Source organism: Cucumis melo, chromosome 9 (assembly GCF_025177605.1).
Source record: "Cucumis melo cultivar AY chromosome 9, USDA_Cmelo_AY_1.0, whole genome shotgun sequence".
NCBI classification, from domain to species: domain Eukaryota; kingdom Viridiplantae; phylum Streptophyta; class Magnoliopsida; order Cucurbitales; family Cucurbitaceae; genus Cucumis; species Cucumis melo.
Window position 1 is genome coordinate 18163152 of NC_066865.1, and position 27716 is coordinate 18190867.

At 34.3% G+C, this 27716-nt stretch overlaps 3 protein-coding genes across 4 annotated transcripts in view; all 3 read right to left on the minus strand.

Annotated features, from left to right (window-relative positions):
• The window catches only part of LOC103503533 (flowering time control protein FY), a 30942-nt gene extending 22626 nt beyond the window's left edge, over positions 1-8316 (minus strand). Inside the window, exons 1-3 of one of the 2 annotated variants that reach the window (XM_051090329.1) lie at positions 8174-8316; positions 7862-8077; positions 1745-1836 (exon numbers count right to left, since the gene is read on the minus strand). In XM_051090329.1, coding sequence (XP_050946286.1) covers positions 1745-1836; positions 7862-8069 — 300 coding nt within the window. In that variant the 5' untranslated portion in view covers positions 8070-8077; positions 8174-8316. Of the gene's footprint in view, positions 1-1744; positions 1837-3422; positions 3616-7861; positions 8078-8173 lie in introns of those variants that run through there. The other variant, XM_051090330.1, reaches the window with a different exon arrangement.
• A 2090-nt stretch (positions 8317-10406) lies between these two features.
• LOC127150873 (uncharacterized) lies at positions 10407-12956 on the minus strand. Its single transcript, XM_051089566.1, has 5 exons — positions 12471-12956; positions 12166-12391; positions 11870-12083; positions 11069-11399; positions 10407-10985 (listed from the first exon to the last, which is right to left on the minus strand). Exons 1-5 carry the CDS (start codon positions 12954-12956, stop codon positions 10407-10409), a joined length of 1836 nt encoding a protein of 611 aa, XP_050945523.1.
• A 10568-nt stretch (positions 12957-23524) lies between these two features.
• Positions 23525-26355, minus strand: LOC127150874 (choline/ethanolaminephosphotransferase 2-like). The gene is made up of 9 exons (XM_051089567.1): positions 26299-26355; positions 26069-26137; positions 25948-26012; positions 25782-25866; positions 25412-25474; positions 24257-24315; positions 24118-24170; positions 23823-23895; positions 23525-23546 (listed from the first exon to the last, which is right to left on the minus strand). Exons 1-9 carry the CDS (start codon positions 26353-26355, stop codon positions 23525-23527), a joined length of 546 nt encoding a protein of 181 aa, XP_050945524.1.
• Between the last annotated feature and the right edge of the window lie 1361 nt (positions 26356-27716).

The window sequence follows — 27716 nt, forward strand, 5'->3', positions numbered from 1 at the left end:
TTCTTTTGTTTTAAGGAGGTTACATCCTTTGTTAATTTGAATAGCTTACTTTCCTTCTTCAAACCTATGCCAAGTAATAAGATCCTTTTTTCTAAATGGAAACGAGTCTCTTTTATTAGTGACAATAATGAGACAAAAGCTAACAGTACAAGAGAGTTATATAATGAGCAAATGAACCTAGGGATCAATAGGTGTACCCCGACATTTCAACTAGGTTGACAGCCCCTTAGCAGCCTCATCATATCCGTACAAACTAGTAAATTGATGAAGATGAAGACAGGAAGTTATAGTTCATGTATGTGTACAGACAGAAGAAAGAAAGAAGGTAGGGCAGTATTGTTTAAAACCCAAAACGTAGAAGAAGATATGACAATATGAAGAAGAGACATTCAACCAGAAAGTTGCACAACCCAACCCAGCATCCTCTGGAACCTTAAGCAGAAACATCGTTGAAGAAGATAACACAGCAGAGAACTCCACCTATGCAATAAAAAAGACGCAAGCCACATTATCTTTTCCATCTCGACTTATGTGATGTACCACGCCATATGAGATGTAGATGTCTTATTCAATGTATTACTTAAGGCATTTGTTCTTGTTCTTTTATGGTTGAGTCTGTTTTCTGTCAAAGGTTTCTTAACAGCCTTCTATTTTTTCAATTACTGGCTGCTTTGGTTTAATCTTAGTTAGGTAGCTATTTATTAGACATCCTCAGTCCCTGCACTCAAAAAAATACCCAACAAGGATGAAAAATAGGGAAAATACATCCCTGTATCGATTATATTCAAAATAGAAACCAGGCAACACCTCATAACCAGATGATATCACAAATATAAGCAAAATAAAACAAATACAAGGAAAATTAAAATAAGAACACGATAGGGGTCAATTTGAAAGCGCCTCCCTCTCCACAAGCTTTCTCAAGCTCCAAGTTCTTCACACCCCAAAATGATCCCAGCAAAACCCTCATAAACCCTCACTCGATGGTCCCCACTGATCTAAGTCCTTTTCTCAGCTATTTCCCCCCATTTATCCTTCTCTCATACGTATGAATGATAGGAGGACTTACAATATAACCTTTCAAATATACCTGGTGGAAATTTTTTCAAACCATCGAAAGAAGCAGCTTGATTAGTTCATAACTCGAGGATGAGTTTTTTTTTTTTCTAATGAAGAGGGAACTCACATCTTGTTAGTTAACAAATAGTTTAAACGGCTAAGTTTCGAGTATTACCATCAAAACAAGGAGTTGTTGGGCAAGTGTTTGTGGTGCTACTTACAAAAGTCTACGACGTAGCGGCATAGAGTCATTGTGAGAAAATACAGTCCCCACTTCTTTTAATGAATCTCTGAAAGTAGCATTTATTGGGTTTATGAATTTAATTTTATCCCTATTAGTATTTTTTCCTCTATTAGTATTTTGGTCTCTATTTATTCACCAATGTAATAGGCTATTATGTACCTTGATTTATTCAATATATTATATAAAATTATCATTGTATCAAAGCTCTAAGGTTTTATCTTATTAAACCGTAGCCGCCACAAATTGTTCGACCTCTGTCTCAGTCAATTTGACTAGTCATCGACAGAGGCAGAACCACATGAAGACCACTCCAATTTGCCAAGATGCATTGACAATCTTTCAAATAAAAACCTCAGCTGCTAAAGGCAAGAAATTGAATTAAACAGTGAACAAGAGCCATGTCAGAAGACAAGATTTGTCATGTCCATTTCCAAGCATTACCTGCATGTATCGCACGACTGTACTAGTATAATCTACTGCCCTCCTTTGAGTAAGCTTTCTCATTCTTTTGGCAGCAAAACTATCACCATGGGCTGCAACAAATACATCTTTGACTTGTTAGAAAGTGTCAAAGAAATTTCCAAGAAAAAATAATAAAAGTCAATGGCCCCACCCCAAGCATATTCTAGAGGGAGCCTATCTAAAGGCCCAGTGAGACATGCACCTCACACCAGTAGGCCTTTCATAAAGAAACTAAGAAATATTCATAAGAAAATGCTCATTTCTCTCTTCAATCTCTTGCAATACTCTAATTTCAGAAATTTATCATTTTCTTGTTAGTTATTACTTATTATTTATGATGACATATTTTGTATAAAAAATTTATTTATGTTTTCAATCATGCCCTCGCAGCAAAAGGCCCTTTTTGTTTTTTGCTTTGCACTTAAGCCCTTCAAGAACAGATGTGCTTTAATTCACCCCACACAGTGACACTTTAAAGAACAACATGTAGGACACATTAAAGTAATGCTTCAAAAACACTAGATTTTGATCGGGAGAAATGTTTACATCCATCATTTGAAGGTCTTAAATTGTCATGAAATCAAAAAAGAAGCTATACTGTAGAAGACAAGTTGGTGAGAGAGAATGTCACCAAAATAACATACAAATTTCATTAATGAGACGGAATAGCTTTAAATACTAGCCTAGGGACAAGAGGGTGAGAAGAGCCTCTTGTTAAAAAATCATCAAAAAGCACTAATAAAAAAGAGTCTTCCAATTGTTAAAAAAAACATAAAAAGACTATAATTACAGAGAAAAGAAATGGTGTAATTTGTGCACCACCAAGAGATTGTACGTCGAACAAAAGCCCAAAAAGAATCAAAGCGTATAATCTTCAAAAAATCAACTATTCCTTTCTTTCCAAATGCACCATAAGAGAGACCAGGTAGCATATCACCATAGAACTTTCCCTTTACCACGGAAGGAAAAACTATCAAATCCATCAAGCATTCAATCATCCAATCATCCCCAAAGTATCTGTCTCCTCGCTATAAAAGCTCCCCGCGCCTTAGTGATGGTTGAAGGGAGCACTTCCCCTAAATGATTTGAAAGGACCTTAGCTAAGACCTTATAAACACTAGTGATGAGACTAGTAAGCCTGAAATCTCTTTCTTTCTTTTTTTTATAAAAACATCTTTCATTGAGAAAAAATGAAAGAGTACACGAGCACAAAAAAGAAAAAAACAATGCCACACGAAAAGGGAACTCTCTCTACAAGAAGGGATTCCAATCAAGAAAAATAGTTCGTGTATATATATATATATATATGTATGTATGTATATACTGAAAAGGAAAATCACTTTTCATTGAATTAATGAAAACTGAAAAGAGACAAAGTCTTAAGGTACAAAGAACATGTCTAGCACCAGGAGGTACACCTGGACATCTCAACTAGGTGTACACACTCTTAGCAACCCTATCATGTCCAAATTTGAGAAAGCAAACAAAATAACGCAACCAAAATAACCAATATCCAAATTTCAACAACTATTACAAGAGGAGCAAGACCAAAACTAGAAGGAATCAAACAAGCCAAAAATACAATGTACACGGCAAGAAGAAAACATAAGCCACCAAACAAGAACTGCTTCTAAAAAAAGGAGAGAGAAACCCCCACCAATTCAGATTTAGTTCGTGTGTTGAGTAATCTTCAAAGGTTCTTGAAAGTGAGCACCAAGAAGAGGCGTTTAATCGAGCAAACTCAAAACAATCTAACAAAGGGAAGCTTTATCATGGAAAACTTGTTGATTTCTTTCAAACCATAATTCGACTACCAAAGCTTTAGCCACATTGCTCCAAAGCAATTTAGGCCTCTTCTTAGGGGCTGGCCCAACCAAAAGCTGCAAGACATTGCTCCAAAAATCACATCCAAAAACCCAACAAAGATTAAAATGTAGGAGCAAACGAGACCACACTTTTTAACACATTCAAAAAGTAAATGTTGCAAGTCTTCCTGGTTATCCAAAACACAGTGGACAAATTTGAGGTGAAAGGCAGTGAGAGGGAAGCTTCCTTTGCATGACGGTAGCACAATTTAAGTTTTCAAACAGCATAATCTATATAGTGATAGTTGCTCTCCATGCACTTTTAGTTTTCCAAAGACCCTACCCCAATAGATTATCTACGGGGACGCAAAGGACAAATAATTAACAAGAGATTTAATAGAGAAAACTCCACTTGCTTCCAATGACCAAATTCTTTTATCTGAAATACTAGAGGTTTTTTTATCCACAAAGAGACATGAAAATGAGCAAGGGACCAAATCTGATGTAGTAGGAATAGGGTATTATGGTCAAATGCTTCATCTATTAGGATTGGGATTAGTTTCTTGTATTAATTAGGATTAGGATATTAGGATTACTTTCTTTTATTAATTAAGATTAGAATTAGTTTCTTTGGTTTATTAAGATTAGGATTAATCTATTTTATTAATTAAGATTAGAATTAGTTTCTTTTATTAATTTGGATTAGGATTAATTTGCTTTTCAATTATAAATAGATTATTTGTCTTCCTGTATTCACAATTTTTTAACATTAATAAAATTCTCATATTTGGCATATATCAATTTTAGTGTCAGAGCAGCAGGCTGGGTCAACATTGATTGCCATTGGTGGAAGGCCGAGAAACTCTTTGTGGTACCAATCACAAGAGGGAGCTTTGTGAGGTGTGCTTGTTGCCGCACAACACACATCTAGCAAGGAGGAACCCATAAAATTCCCAAAAAAAAAAAATGTGTCAAGATTTTGCAAGAATGGAATTTTATAGAAGAACTACTACAATTTGGGACAAAAATTATTATAGAGAACAACCAAGAAAGACTAAAATACGCAAGAAAATTTAAGAATCGGTCCTACAACAATTATGATGAAGAAGCTTATTCAAGAACACCCAAAAAGCTTATTCAAGAACACCCAATTTGTACATCAATCGTGAAGGTTTTGAAGAAATGAAGAAGGAAGTCAAGAAAATCCAACAATTGTTGGGAGAGATAATTCAAAACATGGAGCAATTTTCAGAACATTTACAAGAACTTAAAAAAGATGTAATTCAAGAAATTCATTGTAAAGGTGTGAGTGATGAACAAAAATTGAGGAACCCACACAAGAATTAAAAAACGGAAGAAAACGTCTCTAAAATTCTAAGCGTCGAAACAAAAGTCACCAAAGAAAAACAAAACCAATGCAAGATTGCACATCTTGAACCGGATGAGGAAGAAAAATAAACAAAATAAAGAAATCATCTGTGGGAATGAAGACTACGAAACTATTTTCAAAGTGGAGCTTGAGCGACCCAAATCGGAAGGAAAATCGACACCGAGAATTAATGAAATTATTTTGTCTGCAATTAATTTGAACAAATTTGACCACCACATAAACTCAATTTCAGAAAATAGATCTGTTGAAATCAAAGCCGTTGGAGAGGTAGAAGAAGAAAATACCCATGGGCAAATTGATTTGAAGAACTTGAAAACGTAATTACAGTCAACTACAAAACAACAGGGGAGATGACATGTCTTGAATAAAAAAAAATTGGGTATTTCATCAGCAAGGCAGAGGTGACCAAACCAAAAAAACTGACCAAGAAGATGAAAGACACATCGCTTGTGGGAAAGAAAGAAAAAAAATCATGTGGTTGATGAAGAAGATCCTCAAAAGCATTTTGGCAACCCATTTGCAAGTGTACACAAAGGAGAAGAAGACAACTAAGCTTTTTGGCAACCCATTTGGTCTTGCGAAATTATTACCCTTTTTTCAGACCCTACCCAAAAGACCCATGACCCATGTATTTCATTTCTGCCTAAAACATACACAAACCCAGTTCGAATTTGGATCTCGTTCCCTTTTATTGAAGTCTATTGACCAACCCATACACAAATTTAATGAAGTGCAAAAAACCGATCCCCAATTGAATTTTCTTCACCCTTACAAAATGGGTTTTTTCTCATTTTCTGAAAATTCTGCACATTCATTTTACAATAAAGGATTTTAAAAGATTAGTTCTTGGATTCATTGGCTTGATCATGAAGATAGATATTTTTCTATGTTGAATGTTCCAAGATGTTTCCATCAAGTGGCTTACTTTTTTATTTGTACCTTCATTTTCATTTTAAAACTCAGAGGACAAGTTTTTTTTTTTTTGGAGGGATAGAATGATGTAGTAGGAATAGGGTATGATGGTCAAGTCGTTCGTTTATTAGGATTAAGATTAGTTTCTTTTATTAATTAGGATAAAGATAATAGGATTAGTTTCTTTTATTAATTAGGGTTAGGATTAGTTTCTTTGGTTTTATTAGGCTTTGGGTTAGTTTCTTTTATTAATTAGGATTAGGATTAGTTTTCTTTTCTATTATAAATAGACTACTTATCTTCTTGTATTCACAACTTTTAAACATTAATAAAATTCTCATATTTGGTTTACATCACTAAGGGTCTCTTTCCACTCCCTAAATACCCTGTTGTTCCACCTTCCCCACATGACCGATAGAATTGCACATACTCCCGCCATCCACAAAAAAGGCCCATTCAACCCAAAGGGCGAATTGAGGAGGAATAGGTCTGACATCCACATCCTGAACCCTATTGGAATTCTCCTTCTTAAGAATGAGGCAAACAAGGCTAGAGAACAATTCAAGATACCTCTCTCAAATAATTCTTTAAAAACACTTTTCTGCTCAACCTTAAGAGATCCCAATTATCTTGGATGAAAACCATGGAAACACCATCCAAGCTCGAGTACTTATACATGTCACTCCCAAAAACTGTTTTTCTAATTTCCTCCAACTTAAAGGGGAAAAATGACTTTTTCTCTTCCCATGTATGTCTAAAGCCTTCCTATGCTCCTAAGAAATTCAAGAAATTATTGAAACATTTTCCAAAACACTTCTCCAGAGAGAAAAGATAGTCCCTTAAGTCATTGGCAAGAGGTGTCATCCTCAAGTCTTTTAAGTGCTTTGATGGCCTCTTCAAGGAAGATGGATTTAATCCGGATGACTTAGAGGAAAGATGTGTTGTTTTGCAAGTTCCATCTTGCATCTAAAAAGGGAAGTACTTGGTCCTCTAATCTTCATCCTCCACCTCATGTTCCATCTAAAAGTAAAACTATTATCTCATTTCCAGACTCAAAGATAAAGTTCATCAAAAAAGTACCTCTTGCCTCCTACAAAAGTTTCCCAGACACAAGAAGTATAAGATGATGATTCCATTGTTAGTGTAAGTAGCAATGACGATGGTAGTTTGGCTCTCAATTCAGTGCCTGAAGAAGTCCTTTCTGAAGATGATATAATGCAAGACTTGATAGCACTTCTCCAAAACTCGGCTTAGAAAAACCCTAGTCAAAAGACTTGCTTGATGCATTAACAGCTATCCCCTTCTCAAATCCTTCCTAAATTCTCCTCCTTAATTGATAAATATGGTTTGATCCTTGGTAAGCTTTTCACCATATTCACCCAATAACCATCAACATTTACCTATGCAAACAACTAGTTCTTCAGCCTAAATTGTTGAAGAGTAGGGAGGACAGATACCGCCACACCAGCGAGACCTCTCTCTTCTCCCTTTAAGAAAAAAAAATACAGCTCCATGGAAATTATACTCTAGAACTTAATGGGGAATTTAAAGACTACAAAGAAGAGAATAATTGAGAGGGCATATGGATCAAGGTCAACCCACCTCCATCAAAAAAAAATCATGTTTCAAATAAGAGATAAACCTAGAAACCAACAAGAAGAACTATCGGCATGTGCTAAATTGAGCATGGAAGAACCATCTCATTGAGCTCAGACTTTCTCAAAGGTTTTTGCTGCAATAAACCCCTTTTCTAAACAATTCAAAATTGAAAACACTTGCTCCCTTCTGGGAAAATGACCGATGATACAAAGAAAGAAACTACGATCAATTTTACACTCTCAGTGCAAACTACACATCCAATGCCCCATTGACAAAGTTAACAACACCCCCAGAAATTCCAGCAACCAACCGAAAGTCTAAAACGACTTGGGTTGCAGAAGAAACTCGCAACGTCAGAAACTAGATAACAGAAAAGAGAGTTTTTTTTACCTTCGTAAGGAGGAGGAGCAGGGCCAGAGGGATGGCGAGGATGATGGTGCTGTTGAAACTCGGGAGCAAGTGTAGTTGAAGAAGCAGATGGCTGCCTCATCATGGGTGGCCCTGGCGGGGGCGGGCCTCTTGAGAAATCCCCACCAAGAGGATGCTGATTCGGCGGCTGCTGATGCTGCTGCTGAAACTGTTGGGGATCGCCGTACATGGTATATGCTGAGACCAATGTGATAGAAGCTAAGTGAAAGGAAAATGGTATGTGTCGAGTGAGAAGAAATGTAGAGAAGATGGTTGAAGATTAAGAGTTAAAACCCTTAAACCCTAAACATTCTGTTTCTCGGTTGCTTCATCTGATGACCGATTTCAGCTGGTGTTCCCTCGAGGTTTTGAGCTTTCGGAGTCCAGTAGGATGGGTCAGCGGCAAGATCGAAGGAAGGGCTGATAAGCAAATAAGCAAATTTTATGGTTTACTTTGAAAAAAAAATAACAAAAGGTTTTTTAAATTGTAAAAATAGTAGCAAAACAATTTTTATAAAATAAAGATACTCATTAGCAAATATGGGTCTTTTCAAAACTATAAAAAAACGGCAAAATATTTAAGAACAATTTCAAAAACGGAAAAAGCTCATAGGTCCATGTAAAATACCGAAAATGCCTCGTCAACCACGCGCGTAATATATTTGGGATCGTTTAGATATGGCTACAATTTATATGCGATCGTTTAAATATGGTTCAATATATACGTTTATATATGGTTCAATATATATGACAACGTTTCAATATGGCTATAATTTATACGCAATCGTTTAGATATAGTTATAATTTATACGCGATCGTTTAGATATGGTTATTTATACGTAATCGCTTAAAAATGGCTACAAGGCGATCGTTTAGATATGGTTATAATTTATATGCGATCGTTTAGATATGACTACAATTTATACGCGATCGTTTAGATAGAGGTACAATTTATCTTTTTAATTCCATCGTTTAATTTTGTTACACGATCGTTAAATGGTTTTTTTAAAAAAATTTGGTACACGATTTTTTTAATTCTTTTGTACACGATCGTTTAGATTTCTTTACACGATCGTTTACTTTTTTTACACGATCGTTTACATTTGGCTACTTCAATCCAAATGATTTTTTTTCAAGATTTTTTATACACGATCTGTTATTTTTTACACAATCATTTACATTTTTAGATGATCGTTTACATTTGGCTACTCCAATTTAAATGATTTTTTTCAAGATTCTTTGTACACAATCTTTTATTTTTTTTACACGATCGTTTACATTTGACTACTCCAATCTAAATGATTACTTTTCAAGATTTTTTGTCTTATACACAGTCGTTTAGATTTGGTTACCCAAATGTAAACTCGTAAAAAAAAACGATGGAAAGATTAAACGACGTAAAAAAGAATCAGAAAAGAAGAAGATGTAAATATTAAACAATGTAAAAAAGAATCAAAAAAGAACAAAGAGGTTGAAAGAAATCACAAGATCAAAAAAGAAAAAATATGATGGAAAGAAATCGCAGTGAAAAAAAAAGAAATACGATGAAAAGATTTAACGACGTAAAAAAACAAATGAAAAAGAAGAAAGATGATGGAAAGAAATCGCATAAAAAAAAAGAGGAAAAGAAGAAAGACGATAAAAGAAATCGAAGAGAAATTCATCGCAGAGAAATCGCGAGTAAGAGAAGGGGCAAACCTGAAATATTTAAAAAATGGCTAACTTTATTGGTGTGTTTGGGGGAGGGAAAGAGTTATGGGGGAAAAGGATTATGATAATCCTAGTATTATGATAATATGTGTTTGGGGGAAGATTTATTATTGATAGTGTTATGATAATATGTGTTTGGGGGAAGAATTATTATTGGTAGTGTTATTATAATATGTGTTTGGGGGAAGAAATATGAAATGTAGTGTTATAATAGTATGTGTTTGGGAAATGGATTATTATAGTAGTATTATTATAATATGTGTTTGGGGGAAAGATTATTATTATAGTATTATTATAAAATGTGTTTGGAGGAAGAGTTATGATTGTAATATTATTATAAAACTTGTTTGGGGCAAAGATTACGTTAATTAGATTTATGTTATTTTTTTTAAATAAGGAATGTTAATATAAGAATAAAAAATATATAATTGTTTTTTTCATGATCAATATTCAATTATGTAATTAGAATAATCTAAACATAATTCTGTAACTAGGTTTTGAAAATATAATTCTCTTACGTTATGTCGTCCAAAATTAATTCGTAAATCCGTAAATTCATTAGCGTGTTTAAACCAAATTATTTCCACGTATTAGCAACTTATAAATATTGTAAAAAAAAAACTTCAACGAAAACACTACATTAATAGGATAATACAACAATTCATACCATTACATTTGAAAGCGAAACGAAAATACAAACTAATTAAGTTCAACAGAATTTCAAGTTCGTTATATAATAAGACATAACAAGTTAGAAGAATAACATATAGTCCAAGTAAGAAAAGTTTCATTAATACAAATACAACAAACTAACTAGTCATCGGTTTTCTTGAAGAATGATGCTGCAGTACGGGTACTTCATATTGTCGGGAACTTCAAGGAAAGCTTTCATGTCATCGACGTTACGCATAAGTATACGCATTAAGCGACACCTATCCATCAATGTGAGCTCAGGGATGGCCTCCAACTGTCGAACAATCTCTTGACGTGTTTGGGTAGCATCTTGACGTTGTAGGATAGACCATTCAGCAATGCGATGAAGTTGTTCATTTCCATACTCAATGGCAGTACGAACTATGTCCCCACTATCTGTGGCATGTCCTGGACATTTCCGCTTAGACCCGCTTGAAACATTTCTACGTTCACTGACCCTACCGGTTCTTGTTTCCATCAAATCATCAGGCGACATGTTCAATCCCGGACTGTACATTGGCGGAAAGTCCGTATCTGGCACAGCATCAGCAGCAAATGCGTCATACCCAGGAGGATCGTTTGACCCAATGTCCGCAAAACTCTCAGCCCGACCTCCTGTTGCACGATCTTTACCAAACACGTACGACAGTTCGTCATAGTGGACAAACGACTTATTAAGGAGGCCTTTCGCCGCCGGATGACTCTGTATATGTGCAATAATAAATTATTAGTCCATGTATTCAAATAATCAAACAAGTGTTCAAATATCTAGTAAGGCACCTTTACCCAATCGTCAAAGACTTCTTTCTCTGCGACGATGCATTTTTTTTCATCATTCCACCCAAAACTACTACAGTTTGGGCCACGCATCTCCGCAAGTGCATGAAACATTCTCTTCATCAATTTGATTCGACTATCGATGGTTGAAGCATGGATATTACAACCTGGGATCTTGAAGGCCATCATTCTCGCCAGCTGATTTAAGTACCCGGGACGAAAGGTCCCATTGTCGGACCTCCACCCACCAGCATTGACCAACTCCACGAGGCACTCCACGAGGCCTGCCTCTTCCTCTTTAGTCCAAGTATGTTTAGGTAGTCTCGATGAACTTGTCATGCTAGATGTAAAACGCAAAACATATTAGTTTCATTAAGTTCCGTATGATTAGATAACATACATACGATTAATTTCATAGTATAATGAACTCCTGCTGAAAAACAGTTTGGTAGTAAGTTAATTGGTTAACCAATACATTCAAAATAATCATGTTACAAAAACTATGACAAAATAAGACTTATTGCCAGAACTACTTAAGTATGAAAATGAACGGGGAACATTTAATTTTTCTATTGGTTACGCAACTCCCATTCAGTAAACATTTCTTCTGCAAGGTCGTCCCTCCATTGACTCCACTCATTCGACGTCTCTATGTAATGTATGTCATCGGCGGCAATAGTCGCGTGGGTGGAATCAACCTTATCTATGTTGTCTTCTATATCAAAGTTTGTCATCTCCCTATTGATAAGGTTGTGGAGGAGACAACATGCGAGTATTGTGCGACATTGAACTTCTACAGGATAGTATGACTTTCCCCGCAGTATCGCCCATCGACCCTTCAAGACACCGAATGCTCTTTCGATTACATTACGAGCAGAAGAATGTTTCATATTGAAGAACTCTTTCGACGTTGAAGGTGCATTTTCAGGGTCACGCCATTCTTGTAAGTGATAGTGTTGGCCTCTGTATGGTGCCAGGAAACCCTCCGCATTTGGGTACCCGGCATCAACCAAGTAGTAATAGCCTGTAATCACAATGCACGATTAAAATGTCGTAGTTGTTACTTCTAAAATTCCATTCATAGGTACAATGCCCTTGTTACTTACCCTTGGGCACCTTAAGCCTATTAGGTCTTGAAAGGGCATCACGGAGGATGCGTGAGTCCGCAGCTGATCCTTCCCAATCGGCAAGTACGTAAACAAAATCTCCTTTCGTGTCACACACGCCAAGTACATTTGTGGCCACCTCCCCCTTGCGTGTTCTATACCTAGCCCGGTCACTTGCTGGAACGTTGACTTTTATGTACGTGCCATCTAATGCACCTAGGAAATTCTGCACCGCATAACTAAAAATTATTGAGAAGAACTAACGTCGTTGTGTTGGAAGTACGTAGTTCGAGACAAATGTGTACCTCAAACCACCTCCATCTTTGATCTGTGCATTCATTAGGCACTGGTTGTGGTTTTTTCAACAGCTCCTCATGAAGTCGAATGACAGCCAACAAGACCATGTTGAAATGGCGGGAAATTGTCTCACCCGACCGCATGAACTCTCGTTGAATGACACGATTTTTCACATCGTGCGCAAGAATGTGGAGGAACATTGCTACCATCTCCTCAACATCGACGACTTCCGTCGACGTTAGTCCAGCAATGGTCCTCAGTAGGTGACACAAAATGGCAAAACATCTTCGGTCCATTCTCGTACTTTGGCGACAGACAAGGTCTGACCCATGAATCATGCAAAAGTAAGCTAACTGTCTAATCCTATGCCTAGTTTCATACGGGATGTGCGTTATCCTCTTCGTATCGTTCTTCAAGAGCTCCAACATTAGTAACAACTGTCGTTGGGATGCTATGAACGCATTTACAATAGACGCCAACTCGTGTTCGTCCATTCTAAATTATAGATTGACACCCTGTTGGAAAATAATCCTAACAACGTGTTAATTTCAAATGTTGTTAACCTAATCACATAATACCAATGTTGGTTTTGAAATGTTGGAAATATCTTCAAAGGTAAACTAAGTTAATATGTTTACAAATTAAGTAATGGACTTCTACTACTTTTTTGAAAATACGTTTTTGTGCAAACTTCATTTATGTTTATGTTTTGATTTATGTATATATGGAAGTATACGTATTTAAATTTGCGAAATAAAACATATTGCTAATTATCAATTGAAATCTATCGTGATAATTAGTTTGCGAAATAAAACATATTGCTAAATAGTATCATCCATATAATTTTTCTTACGTGACATCTATATAAAAAAATTTCCACATTTCCACAAATTATATTGCTTGTAGGAAACAGACTTCTAAAATTAATATAAATAGTAGGATTCAAGAAATCAATTCTTTTTTCTTTTTATACTTTCCCTTATTCTCGTTATTATGCATCATCCACTCATATGTCTCCAATTTGACCACTTAATTTGTATTTTATAGCGTCTCATTGTTGGAACGTTTCTATATTCTTTAATGTACTCTAAATAATTCAAAATTACAAAAGTAATTAAATAACATTTTTTTTTATAAAAATTCACAAAATTGAAAACTAGTCAAATTAGGCAAATTTTAATCTACCTCAAAATTAGATGTGACTACAACTAGTACAAATAATAGTTTTTTTCTTTGCAAAAGTAAACTAATATTTTATTTCGAAAATTGCAAACTAATATTTTATTTCGAAAATAATAAAATTTCAAGTTATGGTTGGAAAAAAACAAACAGATTACAAAGAAATGGAAAATACTTAGGTGGTTGGTTTCTTATTGTTTTTAGAAGAATTGTTATTGGTCGAAACATACCCTAAATAAAATGAAATTATTACCTATTGCTTCATCATTTATGAAGAAGGGGCACGTTCATTGTGATTTCAAATTTTTTTAAAAAGACTCGAGCAATGCTTTTTAATTAGTTAAAAACAATTTTATTTATAGTATTTAAAATGTATTTTATTTGTAGTACAAATTTAAAAAGTATTGATTTTGAAGACATGAGAAATGATTTTAAACTTCCAAACATGCAGTGGTTGGAAGACATGATCACTCACCAACACAACAAAAAAGAAAAGAGAGGACTATTTGAAAATCTAGAAATGACACATTCCGTATGATGGTTTATTGGAGATATATATATATAGACAGCGAGAGAGAGATAGAGAGAGAGTTAAACAAATGTAAACGTCTGAGGATTTATAACTGAAACAAAAATGTAATAAAACAACTAAGTACAGGAATATATAGATCGACTTCGTCAAAGAAGGAGTTTTATAACCGTAGTACCTCGTTTACGAATGCTTCAACCTTTACAACCTGAAGATATAAACAAAAAATGAGTTTGTTATTACATATGCGTGCCGGTAAGGATAACATATTGTAAAAAAATGAATGACAAAACGAAAATGAAACATACCTTAACCGAAACGAAACTTCACAAATCCATGGAACGGGTCAAAAAATCAAACAAGGTGTGAGTACATAATGTATGTAAAAGAACATAGTCTCAGAGTTAATTTGATTTCCGCAAAGACGTTCAAGAAGAACGCAGTTACGGTACCATTTTTTGTGGTGGAGTTCATAACATCATATGTAAAACAGAAGCAACCAAATACAGACATAAAATACAGCAAGCATTACTTGTGACAGTGCAGAAGGAAACAAAGCATTACTTGTCACAGTGCAGCAGGAAACAAATTTACAAAAGCACTCTTTTGTAAAATACAGACAAAGGTAAAGAAGGCGAAACACAGAGTTAATTTGATTACCGCAAAGACGTTCAAGAAGAACGCAGTTACGGTACCATTTTTTGCGGTGGAGTTCATAACATCATATGTAAAACAGAAGCAACCAAATACAGACATAAAATACAGCAAGCATTACTTGTGACAGTGCAGAAGGAAACAAAGCATTACTTGTCACAGTGCAACAGGAAACAAATTTACAAAAGCACTCTTTTGTAAAATACAGACAAAGGCAAAGAAGGCGAAACACAGGGGCTGAATTGAAAAAAAAAATTAGCATAGTTGAAAAAATATCAATTGTCGTTGGAAACATGATAAACATACCATATAACAAAGAATGGAATGCAAGTATAGCAATGGAATTTGAATAACATACCAAATACGAATGCAAGTATACCAAAAAGGATAGTTAGTTGAATATGGAATGGAAGGAGGAAGGGTCCATTATATAGTAAAGGGAGTATAAACCAGCAGTAAAGAAACCCAACAAGAATCCCATAAAAAAGGGGATTTCACAAATTCAGTCAAACTTCAAGGAAGTAGGTAATTTTTTTCAACAGAAGCACACAGTATCCATGACATTATGACATTTTTTTGAACAGTAGCAAAACAAATAAAAACATGTTCAACAGCATGGATATTACAACAAAATTTAGCTCATTAGAAGGCAGAAGAACATATGAATTACAACATATGAAATACATGTGAATAACAGAGAGTGCGGATGATAGAAGAAATTCGGAATACATGTGAAAAACAGAGAGCGCGGATGATTAATGAACTTCACAGACGAGGCAGTAAACAAAATTTCAACATAAGGCCTAAATTAAACTCAGCACCGCGAACAGGAATAAATATTAGACTGATAATAAGAAAAAAAATTGCATAATGTAATCAGATTGACCACCACAATGCTCATCATCGGCTGACCATACCTTTGGTGCACATCGAAGACCCCTGCCGTGCTCCGCCATGCCCGTACTCGAATTCCTTTCACCGATTTAGTGTAGCATCTACCATAAATGGTTAATCGGTATGAAAAAAGTGTAGTAAACTCGTTCTAGGACTGGCAAGAGTGGGGAGCGGCAAGGGTTTGTTCGGCATACGAAGGGTATGGAAATATGGAGAGAGGATGAGAAATGTTTCGGAGGTCACGCACGTTGGTGGCAACCGATCAACGAAACAGAGAGATTAAGAAGGGTTTCGGGAAGAGTAGGGCAAAAAAATGGAGGACGAAGAACACGGACATCTCCTTCGAATTCAACGAAGGAGATGTAAATTAATTTCAAGACGGAAAGAGAAGAGATCGGTAAAAGGGAAGTAATCAGAGAAAAAAAGGGAAGATAATGAAGGAAAAACGTCAGGAAAATCGCGAGAAGAAGTACGGCATCAGATCGGAAAATGGTAGGGTTAGGAGACGCGTACGACGGCTAAGGAAGTAGAGAAGATAGGTTAAAAGGGGGATTAGGATAACCCTAATCCCCTTTCAACAAAATACTTGGGCCAAACAAGGTTTGGCCCAAAATCTTTTTCCTTTTCCCTCTAAACCCGAGGCCCAAACACACCCTATGGGTTTTGTTACACCGGTGGTAAATAGTTTGGTGTTTTGTTACATTTATGTAAGTTTTCCTAACAAATATTCAAATTACAAAGGCACAATAAAATCGATCAAAATTAACTTAGCAATAAACGTACCAAACATCATCCAACATCCTTAACCTAGTTGAATAAGTTGTACCTACAATTCCTACCAAAGTCTAAATGAATTCTTAAATTAAATGGATAATTTAATTGAAGATAACTCTCTCACATCAAATAAAACTTTAATAGAAATTCACCAAACAATCCTTAATACTCACTTAATACACTGCTGGCAAATTCCTACAACAACTCGATGAGACACTAACGATGACAATTGGCAAATAGTGACCCCATAACACGTGGTCAATGATTATGTTCCCATATGAAGTTGCAATGAAAAGAGACATGAGGATATAGAGAATGAGAAGGGAGAATGAATGAGTGAGAAGAGAGAGGAAAATCATGGCACTTACTAGTGCTACTTTCCATAATAACAATGACAATGACAATGTTGACAGTAGTCCTTCCTCTTTCTCTCAGCCACCAAATTCCTCCTCTTCCAAAAATCCAAACGCCACCTCCCCAAACTTCCACACATCCTCCACCAATTCTTTCACTCAAAACCTCTCCCAGGTGACAACCCTTATGTGGCCTATCATCCTTTCACCACCATCCATATACCCGGCGACCTGACCTCAACGACCCTCTACCTAATCCAAAGGTTGTTGTGAATTAAGCGATAATCCTCCCTTTAGAGGACAAGATACAAATGCTTCCTCCTCTTCCGCACACTGTTATACAATTTTTTTAGGAAATGCATTTGGAGGCCACCAACATAACCAAGCCGCTGCCAAGAGTTTAGTCTCGAGCCTTTACTGATGACCCACTTGCCAAGGAAAAAGAACTTGTCCTTGGTGCAACAAGCAAGACAAGCTCCTCTATGCCACTAAATGAACATCCTCAAAAGTCCACGACACAGAGTGATGAGAAATACATCTTCAAATTTATTAGAGGCATCATTTGCAAGCCAATGCTCGACCATTTTAAGCAAGTACTCTCTGTGCAAACGGACCTTAACATGCATACTAAAGCAATGCAGAATGCCATAAAAGAAAAGCACAAGGAATCTGTTGAAACCCAACGTTCCCAAATTGAATACGAAGAGACAGTTGTCCAAACACAAGGAAGATTAGACATAATGGAATGCGAGTTGGAGTCCCTTTCGACACAACAGGCTCAAATGTCTTTAGTGCTTTCAGCCCTCACTTCATTGGTCATCTTGCAAAATCAGAAATGATGTGGTATTTCCATACAACATGACTACCAGTTTCTAGCTATGATAGAATACATCCATGCGATCTTTGTACAACACGTGCCAGCTCCGATCATTCCACCAAACTTAGAGGCACCTCTTCTACCGACATAACAAGAATTTTTTTACGCTCTTGAACCTCGCCAAGAAAATTAATTTGAGGTGCCCTTTACCCTTGTGTATTTTATTTTTCACCTTTTTCGTATTTATTGCTTTTTTTTTGTAAGTTATATATGTGTAATTAGTAATTTTATCTAAGAAGTACAACTTTTCTTTTTCCATTGCGTTTTACTTTTCTTGTCGCTTGCTTTCATATTATGCATTATTTGAATTCTTTCTTTTTGTTTCTCGCATGGATAACTTGTCAATGATATTGATTCATCGTTTTGAGTACAAATTTTCGTCTCTCTTGCCCAAGTGTATGCAAAGAGAGAGGTTTCCTGAGTGAGCCAAAGTCGAACATAGAGAATTTGCGATCTTAATAGGTTAATTGTGCATCCTAAAATCACGCGGTACCTATACAGTATAATTTGATATGCGTAATATGATTTACCCTATATATTTACACTAAGTGGGATGGAGCAGCAAGATGGGGATGACGATGAAATGAAATGAAATATGAACTCATGTATTCGACGATGATATACAGGAATGTCTAACTAATAAATGTATAGCAAGAATAACTAATATGTCGAGGTGACACAAAGTATTTGTTAACTTCATATTTAAGACAAGCAACCTCTCGGTGCCTTTCCCTGTAACACTACGTGTTTTCTTCATTTTTCATACGTTAAGGTTTCATTAATCTACTTAAAAGGCTAAAATAATTTGTATTTCTACAAGTTATCAGTTACTCTCCACGATAACAATGACAATGTTGACAATAGTTCGATATAAATTGCAGAGTGTAATGGTAGGTAGAGATGTCCATTTTACACACGGGGACCCACCTCGAATGAGGTAGGAAATTTCCAAATACATAAAAAATGGGGAAGGGAGAAAGGATTACTTTTTTCTATCGATAATATCAGGTGGAGGACGGGGAATACATTCCCTGACCCTTGGCCCGTAGACATCTTTAGTGATATGTGGATGTTGGTTTGCCGTGGAAATTTTTTTTAAAAAAAACCAAAAACTTCTTTATGATTAACCTCTTCTCGAATACATGTTAATTTTTTACCCTTTTCAAATGTAAAATGCCATTTTTACCCTCGATTTAAAAACCTTTCCTTGTCTTTCTTTTTCTCATTCACTGCCCTTCTCTTTCAACAATCGATAAACGAAAACTCAATGTAACACTTGAAGAGATTGAATCCCTAGTGGAAACATTGGAACATTATTGTTTTGATTTTGAGCATGTAAAAATTAGTAAAAATTAAGAAACCTAATCAAACACCACATATTGTAAACAATTTAGGCTAAGCATGATTACAATAGTAAAGAATCGTTACCATTTAAGATTCTTCTTCCAAGTAAATTCCAACGGTATTTCTTCCAAATGGTCTTCATCATCATGTCTGGTAGAACCCAGTTTGTGGAATCAAATTTGAAAGAGGAAAGGGAAGGGAGAATAGAGGGCAGCAGCCTACGCCTCCCTCTCAAGATGTCCATGGGACGGGGTGGGGCTGAGGATGCCACTCCTGTCCCCGTCCCCGCCTCCCTAAACCATTCCCCATCCCCACCAAATTCCCCATTCTTTTTAATGTTTAATCTCATTTTCTAATCCACATTTACTTGAAATGTATATACATTTTTTATGATGTTTTATTTTCGATAGAATATTGTTGATTTTCTTATTTAAAACAATTCAAAATGTCAAGTTCTCATTGTTGGTAAAAATAAAAACTTAACTACTAGAAGATACATTTAGAAATCCATCCATAAAATTCAAAAATCCATACAAAAAACAAAAAATCAAAGATAATCAATAAGTATTCTAACAAAGCCTCCAATTATATCATATTTTTTAAGACACAACAACATATTTTTTAAAGAAAAGTTTACAAATTACAACTCAAGGCACAACATATACATATACATTTTAAGAAAAGTTCACAACATAGAAATAAAATTACGGGAAAAAGAATAAAGAAATAGAATAGATAAAAAAAAAAAAGGAAAGGAAGAATATCAAAATAGGTTTTTCTAACTCTTTTACATATTATTAAATAAGTAAATAAATAAATATTTATATTTATATCTAATTATATATATATATTAATTATATTTATGTTGCAGGGCGGGGCAGGGCAGGGTTGGGGGCGGGGTCGGGGAATGTATTCCCGTCCCCGGCCCCGTGTTGCTAACAGGAAAAAAACTTTCCCCACTCCCTCCCCCATTCCCCGTGTAATTGGGGATTCCTTGCCCCGTTCGAGGCGGTTCCCCACGGGGTCCCAGCCCCACAGGTTAAATGGACATCTTTACCCCCACACCATTCATTAAAAGAGAGTTACTGATTAATTAATTAAAATAATAATTAATATTATTAAGTATCTCATATTTAATTCAATATAGGTTTGAATAATATATATATATATATATATATATATATATATATATATATATATTTATCTATCTATCTATCTATCTATCTATCTATCTATTTATTTATCTCTTAAATAATATATATTTATCTCTTAACCTATACTTTTAATATGAATGTTATGGATATCAATAATCACACATTCAAATACATTATTTATCCTATAATACATATTTTAAATTTGAATAATATTTGTAGGTAACTATATATCATATATAATTAATATATATGGTCCCTAAGCTAATTTAAACAATCCAAATTATTATTTCAAATTTGTGGCTCTTGTTAATCCATTGTGAGCTAGCAATTAAGGAGTCAAAATGAACCTACAAATTATAAGCATCAACGATTTGTGATTAATTAATTAAACTTTTCAATTAACTAATCAACACTCATTAACTACGAGACAAATAACTATAGATTCATAATTGCACTCTTATGGATTGTAGAATATGTTGCATACATGGATATAATCATCTACTTACCAAGTCCTTCGTAGGCGAATGAGAGGTGTGGGACCTCATTGTTCAAGTCTCATTGTGAGCATTGAAGGAAAATACTCATCTACTTACCCTACACGGGAAGGAGTTGGTTCCATATTGTGGAATTTGTTTTCAGCTCCCTATTCGGTCATGTCTCCAAAATGGTAGATATATTGAATCGACGATTCAATCCATCCTCACGCATACAAATCAAAGGATACAACCCCACAAATAGGAGTTCATAACTGACTCAAGATTAAGATTCAGCTATATAGAATCATTATGTGAAATATTAAATGGACTAGTAAATGGTAATTTGTTACAAATTTAAAAGTACCTAAACTAAATTATTAGAAATGGTTAAAGCAGTAAAGTTTGTTCACCCTACTCATTTGTTACTATTCCCCAAGGATGAAGACGATGGTCGTTTTTTTGAATCACACATGTCGTATTGGAAACTTTGTTCTTTAACCCAAAATTGATTATGATAATCCTTTAGGAGGCATTTGGAGGAAGGGTTGATTTATAAAAAAGTTGTTATGATAATCCTAATATTATAATAATTCTAAATGTTATGATACTATGCGTTTGAGGAAAGGATTATGATTGGTAATGTTATCATAGTATGCATTTGGGAGAAAAATTATGATAGATAGTGTTACGATAGTGTATGTTTGGGGGAAGGATTATGGTAAGTAATGTTATGTTAGTATGCATGTGGGGGAAGAATTATGATAGTAGTGTTATGATAGCATGTGTTTGGGGAGGATCGGGGGAGGAGTGAGAAGGATTGGGAAAGGAGTAAGAAGGATTGAGAAAGGAGTGAAATAGTGAAAAAAAGAGAAATGAAGGATCGTGGAAAACCTAATCCTTTCCCCAAATGTGGAGTGGGTTCTCTCCCATAGTCCTAGGCCCAAACGCCCCCTAAATGACCACATCTCCATCTTATTCATGTTTTTAAGAGAAGACCTAAAGATATCCCAGCTTTCACTAAATATTATATTCTTTCTTCTACGTCAACTACATGGAAAATGATATTTAACTCAAATCACACAAAAAAGAATTATAAATATATTTTAAACAAAAACACGAATTTGCTAAATCTGAATCGAACCATTCTTTATTCACAAGGAGATATGGTGATACTTTTGTGACACTCCTAGTATACGTTGATGATATTGTTCTGATAGAACATTCGTCAACAAAAATGCAAGTTGCAAAAAACACCTTAAAACTCACATATTTCTTAAACATTTTGGACATGCTAAATACTTCTTGGACTTAAAGTTATCTTGTTCTAACCAAGGTTTACTTTTATCTCAACAAAAGTATTGTCTTCAAATACTCGAAGATGTTGATTACCTTGATGCTAAACCAACTCATTGCCTATGGATCCCAATCCCAAACTTTCCAAAGACAAAGGAAATTCATTGTCCGAAAAAGAAGCTACTTGTTACAAAAGGTTAATTGAAAGACGGTTATATTTGCAAATTTCTCGGCCAAATGTTTGTTTTGTTGTTCATAAGCTACGTCAATTTTTACAACATCCAACTACAATTCATCTTGATGTTGCACACCATTTGTTAAGATATTTGAAGCAATCACATGAACAAGGAATATTAATCAAACCGGTAACAATTTCATTTTCCATCCTTTATTGATGTTGATTGGGGAGCATGTTTAGAAACAAGAAGATTTCAGGATTTTGCATTTTCCTTGGTGACTCTTTAGTACCATGGAAATCAAAGAAGCAATCCACTACTTCCAAATCCTCGACATAAATGGCGTATAAAGCTTTGGCATCAATTACTAGTGAATTGATCAGGATATCTTAATTGTTGGTTGATTTAAAGGTGCAAGTTTTGCTTCTTCCATCTACCATATTTTGTGATAACCAAGCTGCAATTTCTATCGCCTTTAATCCAACATTCCAGAATGTTTGTATAAAAATTAGAAATTGACTGTCACTTTATTCGAGATAAGATTGTTGATGGTTTTCTCAAGATTTTTCCTATTCGTTCCGACCTACTGCTGGTTGATATGTTTACAAAAGCCTTACACAACTCTATTCTATCTAGGATGCTAATCAAGTTATGATTCTTTTTTGGATGGAAACAACTTCTTTATTAATAAGAACTCAAAGTACAAGAATTATACAAAGAGAACAATAAAGAAGATGTAATCGAGAGAGTCCTACGGAATCAGGTTAGGAATGGTTGATGTTCATATTCTGAACTGAAGGGGGCGTACTAAGTGATTGTAAAAAACAGGTGCTAGTTTGGTTCAAATCTTTTAGGCGTCCATTAGTTGTTTGAAGGTCGGTTAGTTACGATTGACTCATTTCCTCTTACTGATTTCTTCCAATATAAAGGGATTGGTATATTATATTTATATGAGCTGCTTTATACTTCAACATCAATAAGAACTCTATTTATTCAATTGTTAAAAAGAACTGTGAATTTCTTTCAAACTGAAAAATAACTAGGGGTCCATGATCTATCTTCTACTTAATAATAATAATAATAATAACAACAATAATAATAACAATACAATGCTCAAATATGAGCCAAATACAACATTCTATAAGTTTCTCTTTCTAGAGTAAAAATTCAGAACGTCACATTACCTAGAATAACCCTATACTGATTTAAGAAGTCATCAATCAGAGTGTGGGATGGATTGAAAAACAATCACCGGACTCAAAACTATCCTCATCAATTTCATCCAAAAACAATATCAATCAAAATCCCAATAATACAAGAATTGTGTCTCTTCATGATTAAAGAAAACTGCAGCCAAATTTAAGCCTCTTTCCTAGTTATCCTACAGAATAAAAGCAAATAATGGATAAGAGATATAATAATACAAAAGAACTAGGCCAATCGATATTTGTTTATACTTCAACAGTAGAGTCATGTGAAAAAAAAAAGAATCTTCATCTCAGATATTATGCCCAAATTAGTTCACTATATTAAAGTCAATTTCAATTGATATTTCATAGTTTTAGATTGTCAATCTCATATAGAAGTAGAAGTCTACATAAATGTGAAATATCCATATTCAAGCCTAATGAGCAGTGGCCAAAAGTTTCCTTCTCACCTGAAGCAATAGATTCCCAATGCAGTGGTGATCTCATGAATGACTGAAGTTGCGAAGTGCAAATACAGAGCACCTGCAGAAATAAAAAAGGGCAGAAATCATGAAAAATGCCCCCTGAATTAGGGAGTTGAAAGCAAATCAATAACAACATAACTCAACTATGGTGTAGATGATCAACACATACGTAAACTTTTAGTAGATCTAACAGATCTATCTGATGATTTCAAAGCATATTAATTGAACTATGAATGTTAAAGAGGGGTGAGATGGGGAGACTTGTTAAAAATAAACATACCAGTAAAAAGACAATAACCAAGAACAACTAGACTTTCATCAACTAAAGGTACCCTGTCACATAGATTTACAGAACTTTATTGTCAGGATAAATTATACAGCTTCCATCTTTACAGACTGCACAATCCTTAACCACATACCCGTCGTTAAGCCTTGCTGTGAGAGCATTTGCAATGGCAAGAGGAAGAAATAATAGTGACTGCATAAATAATTTTTAAAAATATTATAATTTTGCATCAAACTCTACCCACATCCACATATCTACGTAGTATGAAACAGATGAAATGTAGAATTTTTTTTAAGAATAATGTGGATTTTCATAGAAACAAACAACAACAAATGCAATAAATACATCGTGGTTAATGTTCAAATTTTAAAATGTTCATATATATTTGCTACCATATCTGCTGTTAATCTTGATTTCAATAATAATAATAAAGGGTATACTAGGTTACTTACAAAGACCTTGATCTGTAGGTTAATTACTTCAAATTTCATATAACAATATTTACTAATTGCTATTGCATCACCATGCCAGTTTTATTCAAAATATATGAAAACTTCTATTACTTTGAAAATCGTCCAAAACACTTTACCAACAATAACACAGAAGAAGCTTGGTTTTATCGTAGTCATAGTTCCTTTATTTTCTTGCTGTGATCAGTTTATTCTAAGTATTCTGGAACATCCTTTCCTTTATTTTCTTACCGTAATCATAGTTCCTTTTAAAAAAGCTGTTGCTTTCAAGTGAAAAGTGAACATTCCACACGAGTAGGCACTAGCTTAGCTTTAAATATGAAGCAAACTTAAGGGCATGCATTTTTTATTTTGTATTAATATTATTATTATTTTTATAAAAAAAGTTGTATTATAGCGTCTTTTTTATGTATATGAGTTGTGACTGAATAATTTAACTATGTATAGTTTCATTCAACTAAAAAAGTCAAAGTAAACAACTAAGGAGGTCTTTGGGGCAAGAAGTGAGTTATTATAGTTTGATTAGAATAGTTTGTGTTAACTATCATGGGTTGTCCTAGTGGTAAAAAGGGAGACAGTCTCAATATCTAACTAAGGGATCATACGTTCAATGCATGGTGGCCACCCACCTAGGATTTAGTTTCCTACAAGTTTTCTTGATACCCAAATGTTGTATGGTTAGTGCGTAAGCTGGTCCGGGAGTGATGCAAAGTTGATACTTTGACTAAATACTATCAACAATTTTTTGGTTTATATATTAGCATCAACAAATAATGATGAATTTGTCTATGGTATTTTGGTTCATTAAAGTAACATACCATGCACATTCCAGTTTTCAAGCCCTTGGGTTCATCACAAAGGTGGGCTAGAATCATTCTACCCTGCAAAACAGAACGCTTCTGTTTTAGTTTCAAGAAATGCTACAGTTCATTGTATTAAAGGTCCTAACTACAACTAATGTACGTCATCAATCCCATAAAATGGTGCCTAATCATGGGGCATAATGCCGACTCTTTAACATTTGTCAGATTAGAGCAACAAGAAAATGGTGACACGATACTTCATCAAAACCTCCATTTAATAGCAATAACACTAAAAAAAACCAACACAGTCCACCAAATCCATGTCATAGCTTCAAAAGGTAGGAAGAAAGATGGCGAAAGAGAGACAAGAGAGAGAATGTCTTACCACTAAGAATCCAAAAGCAAGTCCAGTTCCAGTTATAACCAGATGGGGATAGCTTCCAATAATGTCAGAAGGTGACAAATGATCCCTAAATGAGAGATATATATGGTGTAAAAAAATATGATGACTACAAATGTGTGAGGGAAATGCAAATACGATAGAAATTTACCATGCAAAGACTCCTCTGACAAGTACTACAAATGGGTAAAGTTGTTGAAGAATGAAACAAAATATCTATATTATTGAATCATAACATAGATAACCAAAGTCAATGAACAATGCGATTTTACCATCGCCAATGTTAATAACATGCTTCCTTTTCTTGTCTGCACAACCTTGTAAACATTGTACACACTACACTGCACAGAAGCATAAGATGATATAGGGGGTTTGAGAAGATATTTCAGTTAAAAGTCCTCAATGCTTAAACTGAAACGAAACATGAGTTGAAAATATTCAGAAAACATGTGACTCCATCCCTGGAAGAAAAATAACAGAAAAATCTTGGTACTCCACTTACTTTTTGATGTGCCACAACTTTGAAAAAGGTAACAAGTATCACTTTCTTTTCAATCATTTTATATTTAGCCTTCTCCAAATCGACTTGCTTCTGCAGGATAGTCACAATTATTGCTTTCCAGTATCCATAATTAATAAGTCTTACTGTCACCACGTACCCAGACGACGCGGAGCGACCGACATCCTTAAGAAGGGTTTAATTTTAAAAACGAAAAAAAAGAGGAGTCGCCACCAATCTTTTTTACGGTATGATTGGACACCGAAATAGAGTGAATCATTTTAAATAAAATAAAAACTAGTCTGCGAAAAAAATTAAAGTTGAGTTCGGGAGTCATTTGTGTACGGGGAAGGTGTTAGCACCCATAACACCCGTTTTAGAAAACGGTGGCCAAATTTAATGTCTTGAATAAAATTCATGTTTTTTTAAAGAACTATGTCTTATTTCATTGCTCACTACTCAAATATTTGGAGCAATGATCTCATAAAATAGGTGGGATACACCCACTATATTGGGGAAAAATTCCTCACCTTAAGAGAATGAGAAATTGTTACAATTTCTCAAATTTTATCGTAGGATAGTCTTCGAATAAAGTTTTTTTTTAAAACATTGATTAAATATATTTTCTCTTGGGATCAAATCTCGGACTCCCTAAGATATTGATCTTTCACCTCAAGAATCTAGAAATAACGGACTCCCAGAAATTTCTAGATTCCATCGTAGGATTTTTTTTATCGAAATCGGCGTGGTTATTATAAAAAATGTAGATTAGGAAACCTTATGAAATATCTATTTAATTTTGAGTTTTAAAATAAATAATTTTAAAGCAAAAAAAAAAAATTCTAAATGGTTTAAAGAGAAAAATTAAAAAAAAAAAGATTTCAAAATTAAATACAATTATGATTAAAAGTATTTTAAAATTTTCAAGAAATTTTTAATGAAAGGCAAATAGAAACAACAAATATACCACACAATAAATTAGAAAAGTAATTTAGGATATCAATGTTTGCATATACTAAAAATAACAATAATAATAAAAAATAAATTAAAAGAAAAGGAAAAGAAAAGATACATAATAACGATAAAGAAAATAAGAGAAAAAAATGAAAAAAGAACTAAATGAAATAATAAACAAATTAATATGTAAAAGAGAAATTAAATAAATAAGTGAAGAAAAAGAGGATATATGGATAATAGTAAGTTAAAAGAGATAAAAAAAAATTATAAAAGGAAATAATGATAGTGGTATAAGTAGCAAAAAGTTTTTTAAAAAATCATAACTATAAAAAAACTAAATAAATAAATAAAGTTATATATAGAAAATACAAAAACAAACCGAAGTTTAAATATATATATATATATATATATATAATAAAATAATAATAATAATAAAATTACAAATAAAATTAAATTTAAATAAG

Bases quoted from the DNA above. Each gene is read 5' to 3' on its own strand.
- LOC127150873 (XM_051089566.1), bottom strand. From the start codon at position 12,956: ATGGACGAACACGAGTTGGCGTCTATTGTAAATGCGTTCATAGCATCC. The intron at 11,400-11,869 runs GTCATACTATCC...TTTTACATCTAG, and splicing joins TGGGCGATACTGCGGGGAAA to CATGACAAGTTCATCGAGAC. The intron at 10,986-11,068 runs GTAAAGGTGCCT...GCACATATACAG, and splicing joins AAGAAGTCTTTGACGATTGG to AGTCATCCGGCGGCGAAAGG.
- LOC127150874 (XM_051089567.1), bottom strand. From the start codon at position 26,355: ATGATTGAAAAGAAAGTGATACTTGTTACCTTTTTCAAAGTTGTGGCA. The intron at 26,013-26,068 runs GTAAAATCGCAT...TCAATAATATAG, and splicing joins TGTTATTAACATTGGCGATG to ATATTTTGTTTCATTCTTCA. The intron at 25,867-25,947 runs GTAAATTTCTAT...TCTCTCATTTAG, and splicing joins GTCAGAGGAGTCTTTGCATG to GGATCATTTGTCACCTTCTG.